The sequence below is a fragment of the Merops nubicus genome, unplaced genomic scaffold, assembly GCF_000691845.1.
Source record: "Merops nubicus isolate BGI_N331 unplaced genomic scaffold, ASM69184v1 scaffold5549, whole genome shotgun sequence".
NCBI lineage: Eukaryota > Metazoa > Chordata > Aves > Coraciiformes > Meropidae > Merops > Merops nubicus.
The window spans coordinates 42,283-62,255 of NW_008632919.1; the positions used below are offsets into that span (position 1 = coordinate 42,283).

The 19,973-nt window shown below is 34.6% G+C and overlaps 1 protein-coding gene across 1 annotated transcript; it reads right to left on the reverse strand.

The window, feature by feature from the left end:
- Positions 1 to 8,112: 8,112 nt before the first annotated feature.
- MANEA (mannosidase, endo-alpha) lies at positions 8,113 to 16,001 on the reverse strand. Its single transcript, XM_008948046.1, has 4 exons — positions 15,437 to 16,001; positions 11,866 to 11,975; positions 9,445 to 9,521; positions 8,113 to 8,749 (listed from the first exon to the last, which is right to left on the reverse strand). Exons 1-4 carry the CDS (start codon positions 15,984 to 15,986, stop codon positions 8,113 to 8,115), a joined length of 1,374 nt encoding a protein of 457 aa, XP_008946294.1. The 5' UTR covers positions 15,987 to 16,001.
- Between the last annotated feature and the right edge of the window lie 3,972 nt (positions 16,002 to 19,973).

Sequence of the window (19,973 nt, forward strand, 5' to 3'; positions counted from 1 at the left end):
CCTGAGTGAGTCCTGTTGAGACTGGGTGATTTATTGCTGTTCATTTTATCGATCCATTCAAAAGTCACTTGTATGGCATTTCAGCTTCGGATATTTTTTTCAGATTAATCACCAACGAATACTGGATCCAGCATGGAAAAATCTCTAACCTTCTCTGCAATAAACAGAAACAAAACACTTTAAACTTCTCTGCTGCAGCCTTATCTTCTTTGAAAGCTCCTTTTATTGCTGTTATCTGTCAGCTCTACCAGCATGCTACCAGCTTTCTGTCTGCTTGGGACATATTTTAGAAATATGCATTCATGATGCCACTAGTATATGGATCTGCTGGGTTTTTTTTGATTCTTTGTGTTTTTTTTTCCCCCTTAATATTGTATTATGTCTTGCCTACTATAGCGTGCTGTATTTTTTCAGGGGACAGGGAGTTTCATTTTTATTTTTATAGGTTTAACGAAGTTTTTCGTCCAAGTTTGGGGAGGGGGGAGATATTTTTAGCCTGCCTTCATTAATTCCAGAAATCATAGTTTACTGGTTTTTACCATTTGAACAGAATCTTTATTTGAAAGACATCTTTTATTTCGAACACTTTATTCTGTTAACTACATGAACTTATCCAGTCCTCTTAAAAATCTTTACTGATTGATATAATAATCTGAATATGGTTATATCACCTGCATATAGCCTCTTAGCATTTGTATATAGTGTATAGCATCTTAGCATTTTGAATTCACTTTTTTTCCTCACTTCTATGCAGCTTATTTCATTTTGTTTTCATTTTTAAAGAGTGCACAAATACATGCAACAAATTCCAAGTACTAGCAGATCAGGAAGCTTGCCAAAGGCTAGACCCAAACAGCAAAGCAGAGTACTTTTAGTATGCTAACAGTATGACTAATGATAATTTATATCTGTGCTTTCCCAGAGTATTATTTGAAATATAACCTTCACTCACCTACCTGGAATAAAATATGTCTGCTCACCAGGAATAATATACAAGGCAGTATAATGACTGATGAGCTCTTATTGCGTTTAAAAAGTAAATGGCTGGCTACTTTTTTCTCCCCTGAAAAATCTTAGTATTGTTAATAATAGATTAACATTACTTTCTGAGGTTATTGGCTTCTTTTGAGCCAATGTGTTTCTCTTTAAGTATTTGTTGCTATTAAATTATTTTGATTAGTGGTAATAACATTATGAAATACATTATCATTGAAATACATATAGTAACATATAAATTGATACTTACCAAACTTTAACTATCTCAGTGAGTAGCCTACCTTAAGTTTATGACAAAATTATTTTCTACCCTAGTACATGAGAATTTTCCAAGAAACTTCTGTTAAAACCACAACAAACTGGCAGCCTGATTTTTCACTAATATTGTAAAAATGACTGGAGTTCTGGTTTATTCTTCATTTCTTGAATCACATTGCAGTTTGAGAAATCAGTCTTGAGAGATCATGCTGTGTTTCCATAGCAATGACTTCAAGTTATAAACCGACCTCTGAAGACCAGCTCCTGCTCTCAGATGCATAGAGCTCATTCCAATGGATTAAAAAAAAACCAAAAAACCTGCAAGAAACCACCTGTTACTGTGTTAGCTCTATACAGAGCTAGCAATGCATCTCTTAAAAGTTTTCAAAAACATCTATTCTAACTAAATAAAAATGTGCCTTTTATGTATTCCAAGTAGAGATGAGATGGATTTTAAAAACAAATCTCATTTCCTAAAAGGGGTAAATCAGCTCTGAATACAATAGCAGACATCAACATTATCCAACAAAACAGATTTAGTTTTCTCCAACATGGATTTTCAGTCAATGTACACTTCTCCTACATTATAATCTATGTCGAAAGTACTTCCACCTAATATGAAAAGTTCAGTAAATTTATACCCATACTTTTCAATAAAAGATTGTAGGAAGTGAACTTGAACACTCATGATTACTTCTGACTACCTGCACTACTTAACTGCTAGAATCGAGAGGAGAGCCACTCTGGATCACTCTGTGAACAATGACAGGCACAGATCTGGGAACTGCTTAAAATTGCACTAGATTTCATCTATCATATGAGAGTAGTTATATCTTTCATGTAGGAATAGAAAAAAAACTCGTGCATATATGCATATATTGTGCATATATTAAGATCATAATTCATTTTTCAGAAGTCTCCATTTTTGAATGTGCTAAGTAGCAATAATGGAATATACTGAATTCTCATTGATTTCAATAAGATCAACACACTGTATGATAACAAGTATCTTTCTTCACTCCAACTTAACAGACTCTACCTTTTGATTTGTAAAATACTGAAAAAAAATATGATAGATGCAAGATATCTACAAGTAAAGTGGGTCAGGGAATTAATTTTTCAAACATTTTTATTAAGCAATTTATTATTTTCACAGTATTTTTAAAAATGTGCCTAAGTTGAAGTTTAAAAATTGAAAACTATAGGTGTTTTACATTGTATTACTGGTTCTTCTATATACACTGCCCAGATCAAGAAAACATGAACATAGTCTTTCTTCCGTATCCTTCACAAAGAGTTTATTGAATATACATTCCATATACTGTATAGAAAGTGATCAGATTAGATAAACAGAAAAGGCAATAAATACTGTTTCATTATTATCTATCTCTCTTCTTCCTACTAAATTGACACAAACTGACATGAAATACTCTAGGAGATACTTTATTTTCTAAAATGCAGAAATACTTCACAGTCTCCTCCTCAAGTGTCAATTACAGGTATTTACATAAGTTCAAATGTCAAGTACACCTTGTGTTGATTACCTTTTGCATTTCCTAAGATAGGAAAGTTTTCATTTGCATGGTGCAGCAAAATATTCTACCTTAACTACAGGGAAGAGTGAACTAGAATTTGATACACAAAGGAAATACAAAATGATCAAATTATTCCGCATTTTCAAATATTTTTGATTCATGTACAGAAATACATAGTACTATGTGTGTGCATTACCTTGAATTGCTTTTTTACCAGTGTGGTTAGTTTGCTGGGAATAACAAGCCATATTTTTCAAATGCCAATAAGGTAATTTCACATTTCTGTGAAACTTAAGTAAAACTGGCAACCCTTAAGTTCTTTTTACACCTGAACAGCCCAATACCCAAGTTTTTATACCTGAACAGCACAATGTACTCTCAAAGTGCAAGAACTACTTCTTTGACTCCATTATTCAGTTGCAAACCATTCTCCTGAGAGGCCAATTTTTTGTGCACTCATCCCTCTTAAACCTCTGTATGAGCTTCAGTTTTACTTTGTCAAAACACAGTCATACCTGGAGTCTCAGACACCTGCAGCACTGTGCACTAGTGACTTAGTAGAACTAAGTGCAATATTCACTTGGTAGTCTCATAAGATGTAATACAAATGGGCCTAAAACATCAGGAGTATTGGCTGTTTTAAAATATTGTGATAAGCCTGTTATTTTCAATCTAATTAAATCAACATATATGTTGTAATAGAAAAGTTAAAATGCAGTTTCTAAACTCATATTATTAAAAAAATATTATCACACACTCCATTTAAATCACACTTTTTGGGAGGATATTTATTGTTCATGGAAGTACTCATACATAAGCAACTATGTTTTTTGCAAACATCATAAGGAATTAAAAACATTGCCTGCTTAAAAGTAGCAGAATCCACCCTGTAATTTTAATATGATGATATAGTACTTTCAAAATAATGACTTCGGTTATACACACATACGTAGTATATATAAATAGACACACACACACTTATTTTTATATATGCATGTAAGCAAATGCATCTCTGCCACAGCCAGGTAGGGTATTAAAGGACACAATTTATTCATGTTCAATACATAGCAAAGATACACTATCCATTCACAACAAAATCATAATTATACAATATCAAGTCCATACCAAGATTTTCTGCAGTGCCAATTGTATATTTTCTTTACTGAATATTACAACGAATTCTTAGAAATACAATCACTTCAGAGGTTTATGGAACATTTAACACACTGGTCAAAAATAAAAGATAAAAAAGGAATGAAATATTGACTCTTTCTTAGGCCAGTAGAATGATGAGGACCAATACTTGTGAAATATCTTAAGACTGGGAGAGAGATTTTCGGCTTACATTAAGTGGTAAATAATTTGTCCGTAAATACTTTATTTCCTCTTTTATGTACACAAGATTCACCAAAAAAGTGCCCTAAATTACAGTATGTTTTTGTCCATGTGCCCTGAGTTACATTCTCCTAACAGCAACAGTGTTGAGAACAATCCTGTGAAATGTCTTCAGAAGAACCCAAGAGCCATGTATAAAACATGTTAATTCAAACTATGCAGAGTACATACGTATCAAGTTTCATGAAAAAGATGAGTTTATCAAAGACCCTTCAACAACCTCTTAAGAGAAATTATTGGCAGCTCAAAAGAAAGGTACTAGACAAACATGATGAACATCAGCACAGAAACCACATTTGCAATAATCTGCAGCTTGCCACTGAAATAGTAACAGCATTTGCACGTGTTCTTTCCCTCAAAATTCATACAAGCTTATAGATCTGAGAAACATGCACTACGAGACAAGATTTAATATAAATCCTTATTTCAGAGAAGATGTATTAAGTTTCTGTTCTGAGATAGCTCACAGAACTAAAACAATTTACTTGATCAGAACTGACAGAAGCAGAAATAAACCTATAGATTTTCTTTTAAAAAGAAGTTCTTTTGCCACAAAGACTTGTTACTTGTCTCAAATACCAGTCTCCCTCTGGGGACACTCAGTCAGGAGTATGGGATCAATAACTTTGGGCATTTCTGTATTTGCAGAGGCAGAGTGTGTCATGATCTCTGTTATAACTTTCCATAGTGTTTCCTGCCTAATCTCTACAAATTTAGAATATTACTATATGTACTATAATATACTATAACAAGATCAGTCAAATGCAATTAATTAGTGTAAAAATATTAAGAGTAACCATTCCAATATTTTTTCAATTAGTCAAGAAATAATAGGGGTGCAAAGCCAAACTCATAATAAATATTCTTCCCTCCTTCCCAGCTTTGTTTGCATATTGGAATATTTTTTTTTTTCCCTTGTAAATCTTGGAGCAATCACCTTCTAAATGCATTCACCTTTCCCCTCCCTCACCTCAATAACAGTGTACTTGTACAATCATATTCCTTTCCCTTTGTACAAGTCCTCTCACACAGACCTACTTTTACTCAAATTTCCAGAAACTATCATGACTGCAGCAGCAGTCCATCAGCAAAACTCTCTGCCCCTATGACAAGAAGTAGCACTAATGTTTGCTCTAAGTAGAGAGAAGGTATTGGGCAGGTAGGTGGGTGGTAGCTCCTACTCCATCAGCTCTCCTTATGGTCATCAAATTAAATTCTGAACTCTGAAATGTTTTATCAGCTCACACTTTTATATTTGAAAACACAGCAAGCACATAAAAATACAGTAAGTGCCATGGAGCAATGCATGTCTAGGAACTTAATTTGCATTCTTTTCTACAGAAATTCTGTAAATTCTTCTAAAGATCCCATTACACACCAGTGCTTCATGGCCCATACCACTTCATGGCAAGGGTTGTATGATACCTTTACAGCAATTACTGAAGTTTTTCAGAGTAATGAAGATCCATTACACTGTTACCATAAATTACAGTGTAAACAAGATAGATCACCGTAGTTGTACAAAACTCTACCACAAATTTCAAATGTTTCTGTAAATAGCAACAAAAGGAGCAACTTTTGCATTCATGGAGAAGATAAAATGCCACCAAGAGATAGTAAGGAGCTGAAAGCTGAGTGCAAGGTTGTCAAGATTAGTAAAGTGCTCAGCTACAGTGAGGAGAGACTGGTGGATGACAAAGGTTTAAGGAAAGGGAAACCAAAGAGATTTATCCTTCCAAAAGGTGTGATTTCAGAAGTTTTTTTAATAATACATGCAATATTTATATGCAAAAAATTAATTTTAAAATAAATATATGGGCTCTTTGGGCTGTAAAAGCATAAACCTATAACAAATTATAAAAACAAATTATGTATAGCTATTTAAATCAGCTTCCTTAATAAAGGAAGTGAGTGGTTAACTTGGAAGTGGTAAAAGTCCAGCAAGTGCTTCATGTGTTTCAGACACTATTTTTGACTGTGGTCATACCTGTATCTGCTTCAGTTTATCCACCTGAGCGTAAGTAAAACAAGATCAGTATTAGTAAACATTTCTTTCAGAAGCACTTTGGAGTTTGCAGAAATGCCGTAGAAAAATGAAAAAATTATGAAGAGATCTCTTGAAGACTCTGCACTTCAACATGCCAATTTATATACCTGTCATCCAATTTCTGTGATTTTTTTTTTCAAGCAGCTGAGTGTATTATATGATACCTCACCTCTTTAAGTACTGCAGAAAAATGGCCAGAGAATTTATGTAAGTGAGAGACACAAACAAACCTTTTCCACACCAGAAAGACTCCAGAAGTAGTAACTGCCTTCTGTTTATTTGGAATGACAAAAGTTTCTGGAAAAAAAATAATGTTTTGGTTTGTGTTCCTTTTTAACAAGAAGTCCTAGTATTAGCCTACATGGACACAGTACTGTGAGAACTGAGTAAAGAGTTTACTTTCCATAAGTACTTCTGAAATCAATGGAATTCTAGTGGTCATCAGAGTTTCAGCATATGAACTAAAACACAGGATGAGAATCTTGTATATAAATTAAAAAAAAAAAAACCCAAACCTAAGAAAAGCCACTTTGCTACAGATTAAACACTTGCTGCAAATAAAGAAAACACTCCCATTTCTACTGTTCCACAGTTCACAACTTTTCTATGAAATTATTTGAAAATATAAAAAAAAACCCAAACTGCTGAGGAGACACATCCATGTGACTTGGACCTTTCAAGCTTCATTAAGAAAAACAGTTAATCAAAATATTTGAAAGGCGAGATTCTTAGGTCTGAAAGTCCTCATATCCAGCCACACCACAGTGTTAAAGGTAGTGCTGGTAGGGGCTATCTGAACAATAACAAGATCTCACTATCTAGTACTCTGAATCCTGGAACAAGTAGATGAACTATACGAAAAACAGAAAACTCAGATTTCAGAATAAATTAATGGGTAGTTGCTGTTATTGCTACTAAACTAGACTGCTCCTGAATTGGAAACAAAAAAGCCTTTCCTGAAACTGTATTTATTGTAGGACTAATAAGATGTTAGCTTTAGAATCTTTTTTTAGGATTTTTAATTTTTTAAAATGACGAAACAATACAAGTTTCAGTGTATTTTTTGCATGTTTAGGGGTTCCTCCTCCCCCCAATCTTTTCCATTCTCAGTTTCAAACAATTAAATAAACACCAAAAAAAAACCCCCACAAAGTACCATAGAAAAAAATGTGTTACTGGTCAGTATGCAGTAATCTGCAGAAGTCTGTACCATGCACTGAACAGAGTAAATGGAAGTAAACTAGAAATCTTTCGGCAGTTCTTTGGAACTCAATCTTTAAAACTGTTTTCAACAGTTTTTGTTGGTATCTTTTTTTGTTTTAACAAAACCCCTTGGTGTTAGTGTTACATCACTATTCCTTTAGTTTTTTTTACCACAGGCTAGTCACATGTCAAGAACTCTATGTGCAAAGCATTAAAAGCAGCAGATGTAGATTATTTCACACGCCACAGACATGCATCCTGCAAGAAGCTACCAGGATAAAAATTAAGATTACAATATCACTCTGATGAGAAACACAACTACAAGAATAATGGAAGTAAGTACAATTATGGCAATTTTTTGTTCTGCTTTGGTCGTGTAGAGTTATTCCATGCAGATGTTCTGGAAGCGCAGCATGCAAGTTACAAAGTTTATAAAAAACAACCAATCAACCAACACCCCAGCATTTCCCCTGCATATTCTTCAACTACAATATGCAACACGACAGAAATGCCAATATTCTCATCATCTCTTTGCTCTTCAAAACTCAACTTCAGTAGCAGTGCATATACATTCAAGAGATCATAATTTGAACATATCTACAATAATGACATTTTTCAGCTCTCAATTTCTTTTTCAATGTAGTCAATGCATTAGAAAACAAGTGCAGCAGCAACACTTCACATCAGCCACTGTTCTTGTTCTTTTCTGTACTTCTCAGACCACTTCTGAGTAAGCTCTAGGTAAACATTTGGTTTATGGGGCTTATAGTCAAGGTAAACCATCTGTCCAGTCCGTTTGGGGACAGCTTTTTCAATCTGAGTTCCCTCATGCCATTCATTGAAAGAGGTTATGGAGATGATTTCTGGCCGCACCAGAAGGGCTGCACTGAAGGCAGTCTCATAGTACTTCCCATTGACACGATTTCGGGTGTTGTGGTTGTTCCATGGCCGGATACTGGTATCAATATATCCTGGTCCCACGCTTGGAATAAACATTAAGTTGTTACTGTCACAAAAGGCCTTTAAACTTGCCCAGTTGTGATGAGATGAGCCATAGGAGAAGCCATTGGTGGCAAAGTAGGTGTACATTCCATCAAAGCCACTTCTGTGAATGTCATGCTTATGTCTTTCTTCTACAAGCAGTGCAATGAATAATGCATCATATGGGGTATTTCGAATAGTCTGGGATCCAGAAACGGTCAACAGGTTTGCCCAGATTTCAGGAATTGTTACGTAAGAATCATAAACATAAAACATGGGAAGAAATCTGCCTGTGCTGGTCTTATGCCTGTAAAAGGCTGGATGGCCTCCGTATCTATAAAGCAAACAAGTACCGTTAAGACAAAATTTGCCATTTGGAAAACAGTTTCACAAGCTAAGCCAAAGACTTTTCCTACGAGCTAATTAAAAAAGACAGTGCACGTGCTTCACAATATCATAGCAATTCACATCCATTTTCAGTCCAGTGTTTGACGAAGCACTAAATAATGAATCTGCAAAGAACCTTTACATTACTACAAATTAGTAACTTAGTGTCAAACTGCGCTATAGGTATTAGTTTTCTCTGAAGGGCAATTCTCTAATTCAATATGAAATAAGACAGTCTAAGTAGCACTGATAAACAAAACAACTAGTAGCTGTATAGAATTTCTCAGGCTGAATTAAAATCATTAAAGGTCAATACATTAAAGCTCTAGCTGCTAGTTTGTCACTATAAAAATATATGTTTAATTTATATATCGTGTAGCTAATACTTTAACTGCTTTAATTTGAAGTATCACGACTTGTGATACTAACAAATGTTGAAAGCAATTTATAGTAAAGCATCAATATAAAATTAACACTTCAGTATTTAAAGACCAGACTGTTTTGTACCATTGAAATATGAACATTTCTTACAGCTTTCTTCAGTCTCAGTACACATTTTTATATATTCTTCCAAGCTTTAGATAATATACAGAAGTTCCTCATGTAAAAAATCCCAAAGGAAATGACTCTGAAAGCACTCACTTGTCAATGATGTATTTGACATTGTGATACATACTGCGGTCATCTCTGTCTTTGTAAGGTTCAATATGAAAAGTGACCTGAAAGATGAAAATGCAAATAGAACAACAAACATAAAATACTATTGCATATATGGGCACTGCATATTACATGAAGCAAGTAACAGCCACATTATAGCTCTTCTTCACAGAGCAAACATCTTTGTTAGCCTGTTTTGAAAATATTCCAACCCAAATTCAATGCCTGCACTGCTAAGAATATACACTTCAGATCCAAGTAAGTTTGGTAATTTAGTTTTTTACATTAAAACAGAGCACGGCTGCTGTTTTCCCCAGGCTACGGCAAGCAGTAAAAATACTTCAGAAAAATTAAAAAACTACAACAGAAACTAAAAATTGAAATATTGTCTATTCAAATGTCAAAGAACTGATTAGCAAATAAATAATTTTAAAATTTCATTTCTAAACAATGAATTAAATTTGTTATATTCTCCAAAGAGAATGGAGAAAATTCATAGTGTCAAAACAGATTTTAATGTATGGGATATGAAAACTTTTATTTAAAATTTTCTAGCTATATGAACAGCAATAAACTCTTGGAACTAAATCTATTATCATATAACTGCTACTGCTCTGAATTTCAAGCTTGAAGCTTATGGAATTATGTAAACTACACATGTGCAGTCATTTCAGTGTAAAGATGCCATTATTTTCAAATATACAATTAAACGGAAGAGTGTATTACATTAATCAAAGCAACTAGAAGCAATTTTAGAGCAGAACGCATTTAATGAAGTAACAGCTCTGCAAGAGTAGCAAATTTCCACTGCAGAACCAATATCTATCTCTAGTAGGCACAAAATATAGAAAAAGACAGTGTTAGGCTAAATCACCAGGACTGACAAGACAGGCTGAAGAGCAATATAATTTCATATTTCATTTCCAACTACCAAAACCAGGCAAATCAAAAGGACATATCTTTTAGCAGACATAATAGAAATGTATTTTATATATTGGTGTTAGTCTACTTACATTTCTAATACTTAACTGTAATAACTTACTAGTGCAAGAATGTTTAAGAACATTACAGTGGAGGTAGAATTCCCTGATAGTCTCTATACTTAACATCTCTATTCCAGTAATTATTTCAAGCAATAACAGCAGTTCCATCCACATTCTACTCATTATCATGCTATTACACACATTTTCCTTGGTAGGTTATTTCATTTTGCTTTGGCTTCTTTGAGAGACTTGAAGGCTAACAAGTTCTTTCAGGTGAGAGCAAGCTCCATCAGATCATCGGAATATTTTGGTAAAGGATAATACTTTTTTTTTCCTTTTTAATAATTTACTACCACAAATGTGCAACACACATCACATAATGCAATTCACACATGAATTTTAACACATTCAAAATTACTTCTGTATCTGATTTAACCTTCTTACTTTCCTCCTGCTTGTCAAAGAATCTACAGCTGCTACTAGTGACAAGAAATTTCTGTGGGAATCTGCAACTTGCATGACCAACTAAAACCAGAGCCGATGAACAGGCTGTATTTTTAGTCCCCAGTACAGACAAGGTCCTTCAGAGATGAAACATATATAGCTACTTAGGCAAGTCAAGAAGTCAAATTTATTACTAGCAAGACTAAAACGCAATACATGTTTTCTTTATTCCAAAAGAAAATACAAGTTTTAAGCCAAAATAAATAAAATCAAGCCATGGCTTTACACTCAACTTCAAATGATCCAATATTTCACCTATTTCAGGAAGTCACCAATTCAGCATCTCTCTCTCTTGTCATGTCCTGGAGTAACCTAAAGTCAGAGCAGCTCCTCTCTGATCTTACTGTCCAGGGCAAGTGTTCCTGACACATTCTGGAATAAAGACAATCATCCAAACTAGATCTTCTAAATCCCTCTTTATTTACTGATAGATACTTGCTCCAGACCTCTATGCACATGCAAAAGAAGGAGGTTTCTTCCTTCTCAAAGGTCCCCAGCTTATACATCATTGTATTCCATAATATTTTGAAACATGTGATACTTCCCTCAACTCCCAAAACTCCTTTGGAAATAACTTAGTATCTAACTTGAAAAACAGTTTCCTACAAGGGAAAAAGAAAATCCACAATGCCATACCTTAGATTCTGTAAGCTTTAGACCTGAACCAAAGCAGAAAAAAGGCAGATTATTATATCTATTCTAGTTATAAGGCAACACTGTTTAGGTCTTACCGAAATTCAGTGTAATTCAGAGGGCACTTATACCTGCTTCTATGACTCAGAAGTGCAGGAGACAGGAACAGAACCCACAGCTACACGACAGGCCGCTCTGCTCTACACCATGAGTCAAATGCAGCAAACTCTTAGCACAGTTTACTTCCCTAAGTTGTCCTAATTTATGCATCTTAAAAACACTTTACCTTTAGGTTATATTTGTGTGCATGATCCAAAATAGCAGGCACCAAATCATCAGTTGGTTCTCCATTTTCATCAGCCATACCTGGTGGGTACCATGAAAGCACTATTACACCTGAAAATAGAAAACTTAAGTTTTAAATCATGTTGTTTAACATAACATGTACATTATAACATTGTCATGAGTCATAATTATGCGTTGATGTGAAACCTACATAATATAAATGAGGATTTCAATTTACTTTTTAAACAATTATGAAATTTCCATATCCTCGGAATGGACTTTAACTTCTCTGTTTAAAAAACAACAAAATAAACAGTGATAAGATCATCTGTGAAGGGAACAGGTCTATGTTCAGTGCAAGTGTAACATTTAGAGCCAGTCCTTCCCACTCTTCAGCACCATGTCCTACCCTTCTGGTTGTACCAAGTGTAGCAGAATGCTCCCCACTACAGCCCTATAGCTATGCCACAGTACAGCCAGAGCATGTCAAGATGCATAGGGTTACAGAACACTCAAGAGATGAGGGCCTATGCATGTGATGAAAGAGATTCTTATTTTATGAAACTCTATTACCTCACTGTGTTTCTGCTTTGTACCTCCAGCTCTACTACAAAACAACCAAAAGCAGCGACTGTAATCCCATAATCTTCATTCTTGCTACATGCAGTTACTGTAGTGTAATCCACCCTTCCAAGCATGTGAAATTAGTTTTTAAATTTATTACCTAAAAAAAAAAATGCTTGAGTAACTCTCAATAATTCAAGGTTGTTACTATTCCTGTCAAAAAAGACAACAAATATGTGTCTGTACCATAAATTTTCCTGTTCTCCTCTGAAAGCAAAAGAACACACACCTCTTCAGAAAGGTTTAGCCCTTTTCTTCTAAAGTGCTGTCAGATGAATAAATTAGACCTTTTAAGTCTACAGCTGGAAATAATATCAGGAAGAAGGTAAGACAAAAAAATACATGAAATACTGATGTATGAATATTTTCCTAACAATACTATTTAAAACATGTGCAAGAGTAAGTTAATGTGATTCTCGTTAACTAGGTAAAGATTTAAGTACACAAATCAGCTCACTGAAATAGGGAAGTGTATACTCTAAATGCCATCTATTTTACTAACATTATGCCATTTCTGACTAACAATTTTCAAACTAATCTAAAATTTCGACAAAGAAATCATAAATTAGAGTGAATGCACAATCATCTTCTCAACTACCCTCAGCATATTCTCTCCACATTTTATCAAAAAAAGAATCACAAATAATAGCCTAGCTATCACAAGAGATAGTCTGCTCAAGGACAAGGAAAATGCAACAGTTCATTGCATTTTATCATCCTGTCTTTTATTTCATACAAAGGAAAAGGAAAAGACTCAAATAACCAAGATGTAAAGGACAAGCATGAACAGCAGCCACAAATCCAGTTACACTCAAGGTATCCTGAGTACAATATCTGTCAAGACACAGGGAAAAGTTCAGGAGACAGAATTGTTCATCAAGGAACCTGAATTCACATTTGCACTGGTCTAAGAAAGATTACATAATATTTTCTTTCCTGTGGTTAAAAAAATAAAGTCATGTACCACTTTGGCAGTCTAAAAAAGGATATACTTGATGCTAAAAACAATAGCATAAACTCTTTTAAAACCAGATATTCAAGACAAATGAAAGACTTCAAATTGGACTACCACAAAAATTGGCTGGTGAAAAAAAAAGTTCACCAAGCAATCTGGGGAATAAAAACTATTGCATAAAACTGTGAAAAATTATGAAACTAATAAATAAAGAACCGTAAAATATAAGAATACAAGAAAGCACTGCATGAGACTCCTGCTGCTCTAACCTCTTATGAGCCTTTGATCATTACACAACATTGACTGAAAGAACCACTTTTCCTCCTATTGTAAGATCCTGGATAAAGCCTCAAAAAGGCTAGAAGAAAAAATTGTTATTTTTTTTACATTGGCTAAGAGACAAAAAGAAGAAACTGTAAGTAGTCAACCTTACAGTACACAAAAAAAGTAGAGAAGTGTAATTCCTGTAAAAAAAAGATGCAATATTTGAAGCAATGACCTAAGGAAAAAAAAAGCTGACTTCTGTAGGTCAAATTTGGACAGAAGACAACAAATTCAAGTGCACCTAAATCCATAAGTCAGAGTAAGAGCAGGAGAAAAAAAAATCACATTTGAAAAATATCAGTAATGTTACAAAGAACATATCAGAGGAAGCATAAAATACTTACTCATGTTGCTAAGTTTTAAATGGGAACCTGACTTATGCTACTAAAACCCCCTTATTTTACAAAGCATTTTTCCTAGTATTTGGTGCCTTTTTCATCAGCAGTTCAGCTTTATTAGAGACTTGTGTTAAGAGAGGATGAGAAACATCAGATTCTTCTAAAGCTACAAGTGACACCTCTGCCTTCATCACAGTATTGTGTATTATTTTGCTTTAGATAAGAGTAAAAAAGTGTTTACTTTTTTTTTAGTGCAACTAATACCTAATATTTCTATGCAGCAGTTTTCCCATTGTTGCTGGTGTTCCTGTTAATGGACTTATCGTACTACTGAAAAAGCTGAGAAATTTCCTGCTTGTATTAACCTCTGTACAAAAAACACAGGTTAGGTTAAAAATCAGAGAAAACAATACAGGAGAAATAAACATTATGCAAGTAAACACTACTAATGGAAATATAACAATTACACCAAACCTTAATGATCAAGTGAACGAAAGCTATTCAATTCAAGGTGATTAGCACTCTGAATAATGCAACAAGCTCTGGTCATGTTAATCCAACTGTATTTACAGAAGCTGTTCAGAGTTTAATATTAGACTGTATGACTACTTATTTTAAATAAGATTAACATAAGAAGGACTGTAAAGCCCAATAAAAAAGAATGACATCAAAACTATGTTGAATATTCTTATGTACATAGTCCGTCTTATTTAGAGAAAGAGAACATCAATTTCTATTGGAAAAAAGATACGTGTGGACAAAGAAATAAACTATAATTAGCCACACTGAAACTATTGTACAGGAGTTCAAGGCTTGGATTTCCATAGCTAATGAAAACACCTATAAATACACTGCATACAAAATTTGTTGTATAAAAGCGATAATCCTCAGACATATGAATACATAATTGTTACTACAAAGAATTCAGAAAAAAAAAGCTCCTATTTGAACAGACTTCTCCATAACCACGCTAACATGATTTACTGAAACCTGCTCTGAAAAGTGAAGTACTCAACTCCAACAACAAAATACACAGACAATATATTCTACCAATGGTTTCTGTATTTTCTACATATGTTACCAGTGCTTAACAGTAAGTCAGGAAAAATGTGCACCTAGAGGATTACAAATACAGTTCTGGTGTTTCTGTGCTGTTACATTTGAAAATGTAGGTTTTGGTTGGGGTTTAAAACTCATAAATACAAAGACATGTACCAGTCTCAGACATTTCCAGAAATCCACAGAAAAACAGAAGAACAGGTCAGTTGTGTTCATTCACATATTTAAGGCTGGATAAATGAACAACATGCTGAAATGTTAACACTCATTACCAGTTGAAGCTGAACGCATTTGCTTCATGTGGGCTTCTATGACAGAAGGGTCTTTGGAACTGTAAGATCCAAGTTCAGGATAAAAGTTGGCCCCAATGTCTTCAGGAGGATTATGCCTTCCCTTTGGATAATTGTTTGCAATTTTGGGATCCCAATGTGGCAACAATGGATGGTTCCAGTGAATATATTTACCATCAAACTGTGGATTCCCAAACCAACTATAGTAGAATATGTGAAAGTTATAATTGGGAGAAGACAGCTCTTCTTCCAGCTTGTTTGCAGGAGGCATAGACGCTTTCATAGTATTAACTGCAATACTATGAAAATTACTGACACGCGTTACCGTATCTCCTGGAATCCTACTTAGTGAATTCTGTTTATTGTCCAAGAGCACTGTCCGTTGTTGAAGCTCAGGCAACAAACCAAGTCCAAATGGATCCCCAAAGCCGGCCCTGTCCGGTCTCAGAGTCTTCAAAGCCATCATTATGGAGCAAATAAACAAAATAAAAAGCAATAGAATGATGCATGTTCTTCTGCGAAATCTTGCCATGATGTCATAGTTCAGAATCCAAACAGAAGGATTTTGGCCGCAACTGATGAAAAGACAAATATTTTAAAGTCAGATTTCTCATTACCTAATTTAACAGTACAAAATGTTTCATAAAGTTTCTACATAAGAGAAATAATATAGAGACAAATGGGATGCATACAGTGATTGCATAAATAAGAGCCCCTTTGGGTCGGGGGTGAAACCAAAAAAACGTTTCAGCATTTGAGAACGTGCATCAGGTTCTGAGGTTCCACCACGAATGACTCATGTATTTTATAAAACATCTTACTTTCAAATTTGTTTTCCTAACCCAAATAAATCCCATGAAATGGAAATTCTGGTTACATTATTTCAGAACTATTATGTTTTGACAAGCTTGATGGAAATAGCATGGAAAATAGAAGAAAAAAAAGCAGAAGACACGAAAGGAGAATAACATAGTAGAAGAAGAGTAAAGCACAAAATGGGATATGACAGAAGTAGGCCTTGAGTTCAGAATACAGGTTTCATTTACTAACCTACTTACCAGCTTTGGACCAACCATTTCATGTTTAGTTAACCAATACATTGACCAAATACTTTGGCAAATAAAACTCAAACTGATGCTTTGCAACTTTACAGGTCTAAAATTCTATTTTGATTTCTGAATTATGTAAACAAAACATCCAGCATAGCATTAAGGATGTACCTCAACCAGAAAGCCTGTAAATTAGCTGCTGGCAGCCTGTTAGTACAATGTCACGACCGTGTGACACTTCATGTAGAGTTCCAGGACTAAGTTCAAAACAAGACCAACAGTACACAGCAAGATTTAAGCTCTGAAAGTAGGGGGAAGAAAATCAGCATAGCAGAATGCCTGTTTATTTATAACTTTAATTCCTGTTCAACATTAAACATGGAAGACAGAGAAAAGGATTAATGAAATTTAGGTTACCACAGAATTAAGTGGAACAAGATTATGCATAAAACTGACAACACTAAATTGAAAAAAAATCTTAGAATAAATTTGATTCAACAGCCATTAGACACAGCATAGTTGTGATTTTGTAATTCTGTCGCTGAACTCCTAATTTTAGAATTTAACTTCAATTTACTGATCTATACACAGGTCTTTTTAAAATACTTACAAAGTATCTCCCCTTAGTTTCCTGTCAATGTACTTAAGTGCATATAGTTAACACAATTCAGTTGTCACAACATTCTATTTGTTACTGCTGTGATAATTTTAGATAAGGAAATTCACAATAACATTTTTAACAATAGAGACTGAATTGGAATAGCAGTATGACACTGCCAAAAAGGGAAATTCTGCTTTCATTTCCAAACTTCATCTGTTCATCCTGCTGCTTACTTGTAGTTTCCTCTGGTATTCATCTCATTTTCACAGTAAATCTGAGTGTGAAAATGAGTGTATTTTCACTCATACACTTCAATGGCAAAACCCTGTTAACATCTCAAAAATTAACAACAAAAAAACCGCTACATACCTTTTAACTAGTTAGAGAGCTGACTCAGCTGAATGAATAGCACAGTGCTAATGCCAACAAAAGAGTTATCAGCACGGCTGGGGGAAGGGAAGAGAACAAAAATGATGCTGCTCACTTTGCCCAACTGGTCTGTGAACCTGCACCTTTGGCTACCGTCAGGAGAATGATCTTGTGGCATATATGCTTACAGCACTCCATTTAAGACTCTTCATCAACAGATTTCACATCACTTTACATCTAATTGCAGGGTTCTTTCACTACAGCTTACAATGGACCCCAAAAACTTAGGATTTACCCAAAAAGATTATTTGGAGTCCAGAACAGTTTTCTTCTCATAAGACATTACCTTTAAATACATTCAAATGACATCTAGTATTTTTTCTTTTCAGTCTTCTTCCTAGCATATCTTGCTACCCTCCTTGTGAGTTTAACTCAGTTTTCAAATTAGACAAACTGACATTTTCTGAAGGGTTAGGACTTTTATTTTTTAAAGAAAACAGTATTATTCAACTGGCTAATGTATTAAAGTATTCAGTCTTCTTCAACTCAGATGCTACTGATCTTCATCAAACAATATTCAGGGCTAGTGATAAATTACTTCTGCATCTTTTATCTCATCTCTTCTGTAAAAAAGAATTCATGACTATAATGTCTATAACTAGAAAGTTCATAATGTCTTTCATTTGGGCTTTCCTATTCCATATGAAAGAAATGGTTCCTTTTTATTCTTTGTTTCACATACCTGCTACTGAATTCCTTCTCTATTGCATCAAGATTTCACTATCATAAAGTGCTTTTTCTGAAGTGTCATGAACTGATGTTAATGCTCCATGTCCTTATTTCAACAAGTATTTTTAAAATGGAATAGGTATCATGAAGGTATACTAAAAACCAAGCAGCACAATTACAAAAATTTGACTAGCATCAGGATGGACCCTGGTGTACCACAGCATAATATTAACCTCTAGTATGTTTTTATATAGAGGCAGTATCAAAGTGCCAGATTTCTAGAACAAGTGATACATATGGTAAAGGCTTGTGTTTCGGGGAGACATCAGTCTCAATGATATTGGCATAATTCAGCCCTGGCACAGATACCTATACTGTAAAAGCTGCAGTGAAGAGCTACAGGTTGGCAATGCTTGCATTATGTCATTTAATCTCATTCAAAGCTACTCTTGAGAGACAGTGACAGAAAAATTATGCTCATCAACGCTACTGCCACAGCAGAATGGTAATACTGGGGAAACAGACTGAGCGAACACGCCATGTAAAACAGCTATCTCAACTGATCTCTAGCCTTGGAGCTGGAAAAATCTTAGACTACATTCCTGATTCAACAGCCATTAAAGACAGGGTAAATGAGATTTTGTATTTGTCATGGACATCCAAATTTTAGAGCCATCCACATTTAGAGACTTTACTGAGGTACACAGGTCATTCCTACACACTTATGAAGTACCTTGCCTTGGACTACATTTGGATCTAATAGCAATTCCCTTTCTCAGTAGGAAAAAGTCAGCCTCAACACCTACAGCTTTATGCAGGCTAAGATCTCACACGCAAACAGTTACTCTGACTCATATGACGACTCGTTAGCCAGTAGCAGTTTTTAGATTTTAACCCCAAGTTTGTTGACCTGTGTTGGTGTACCAGCCAAAATGTAAGCAGTTCAAGCTCTTTCTCTTCCCTAGTGAATTTGTTTTAAAAGAATAAAACCCATCTGTCTGTAACAGGTCAGAAGGCAGAACAAGTTAGTTTAGATCACAGGTCCCTGCCTGTGGGTGAAGAACAGGTCCAATGTAGAGCTAGGCTTTACCAGAATAGTCACAGGCATCTTCAGCTAGCTGTGGATCAGAGACTTGCTGAACAAGTAATTTATTTCTGCAATGTGAAAATACATCTTCCATTTAGAAACTCACCTGTTACTTTTATTTATTATTTACATTTTATATTTCACTAATAATTTAGTTGCTTCAATCAGGTTCTGAGTTTCCCTTAGGAGAAATGCCTAGTCTAGTCTGTGTACTGTATCACTACCATGGGACAAATTTAAACATTTTTGAGGCCTTTCTTCCCTGCACTGTTTCAGTTCTACTACATCCTTTCTCAGATTACAGGAAGACATTTGAATACAGTGTCACTTTAAATTTGCATGCTGGACATAAAATCACGTCTTTCGTTTTTTAAATTTTGCTCCATAGCCCTTTACCAAAAATTTCTGCTTTCTATCCAAGCAGTTCACAGCTAATGCATACAAACTGACTGCAGAATTACTAACATGCCTAAAACAAGTACCTGAGTGGTAAAACTGAGCTCAGAAGTCATTACAGAAAACAATTTTAATTTCACTCTATTCTGTGCATTATATATTTATTCTAAAACCATGTAGTGTACTTTTTTTGTTTGTTTGTTTTTTTAAATCACCAACTCTCTCCTCACTGCAAAGTTCCTTGGCAAAGTTTCCACTGAAAGGAGCCTGGAGAAGTCAGGACCTTCA

Coding starts and splice junctions, on each gene's coding strand:
- MANEA (XM_008948046.1), bottom strand. CDS start 15,986: ATGGCAAGATTTCGCAGAAGAACATGCATCATTCTATTGCTTTTTATT. Junction 11,976..15,436: donor AATGCGTTCAGCTTCAACTG/GTAATGAGTGTT, acceptor TTCTATTTTCAG/GTGTAATAGTGCTTTCATGG. Junction 8,750..9,444: donor GTCAAATACATCATTGACAA/GTGAGTGCTTTC, acceptor TTTGCTTTATAG/ATACGGAGGCCATCCAGCCT.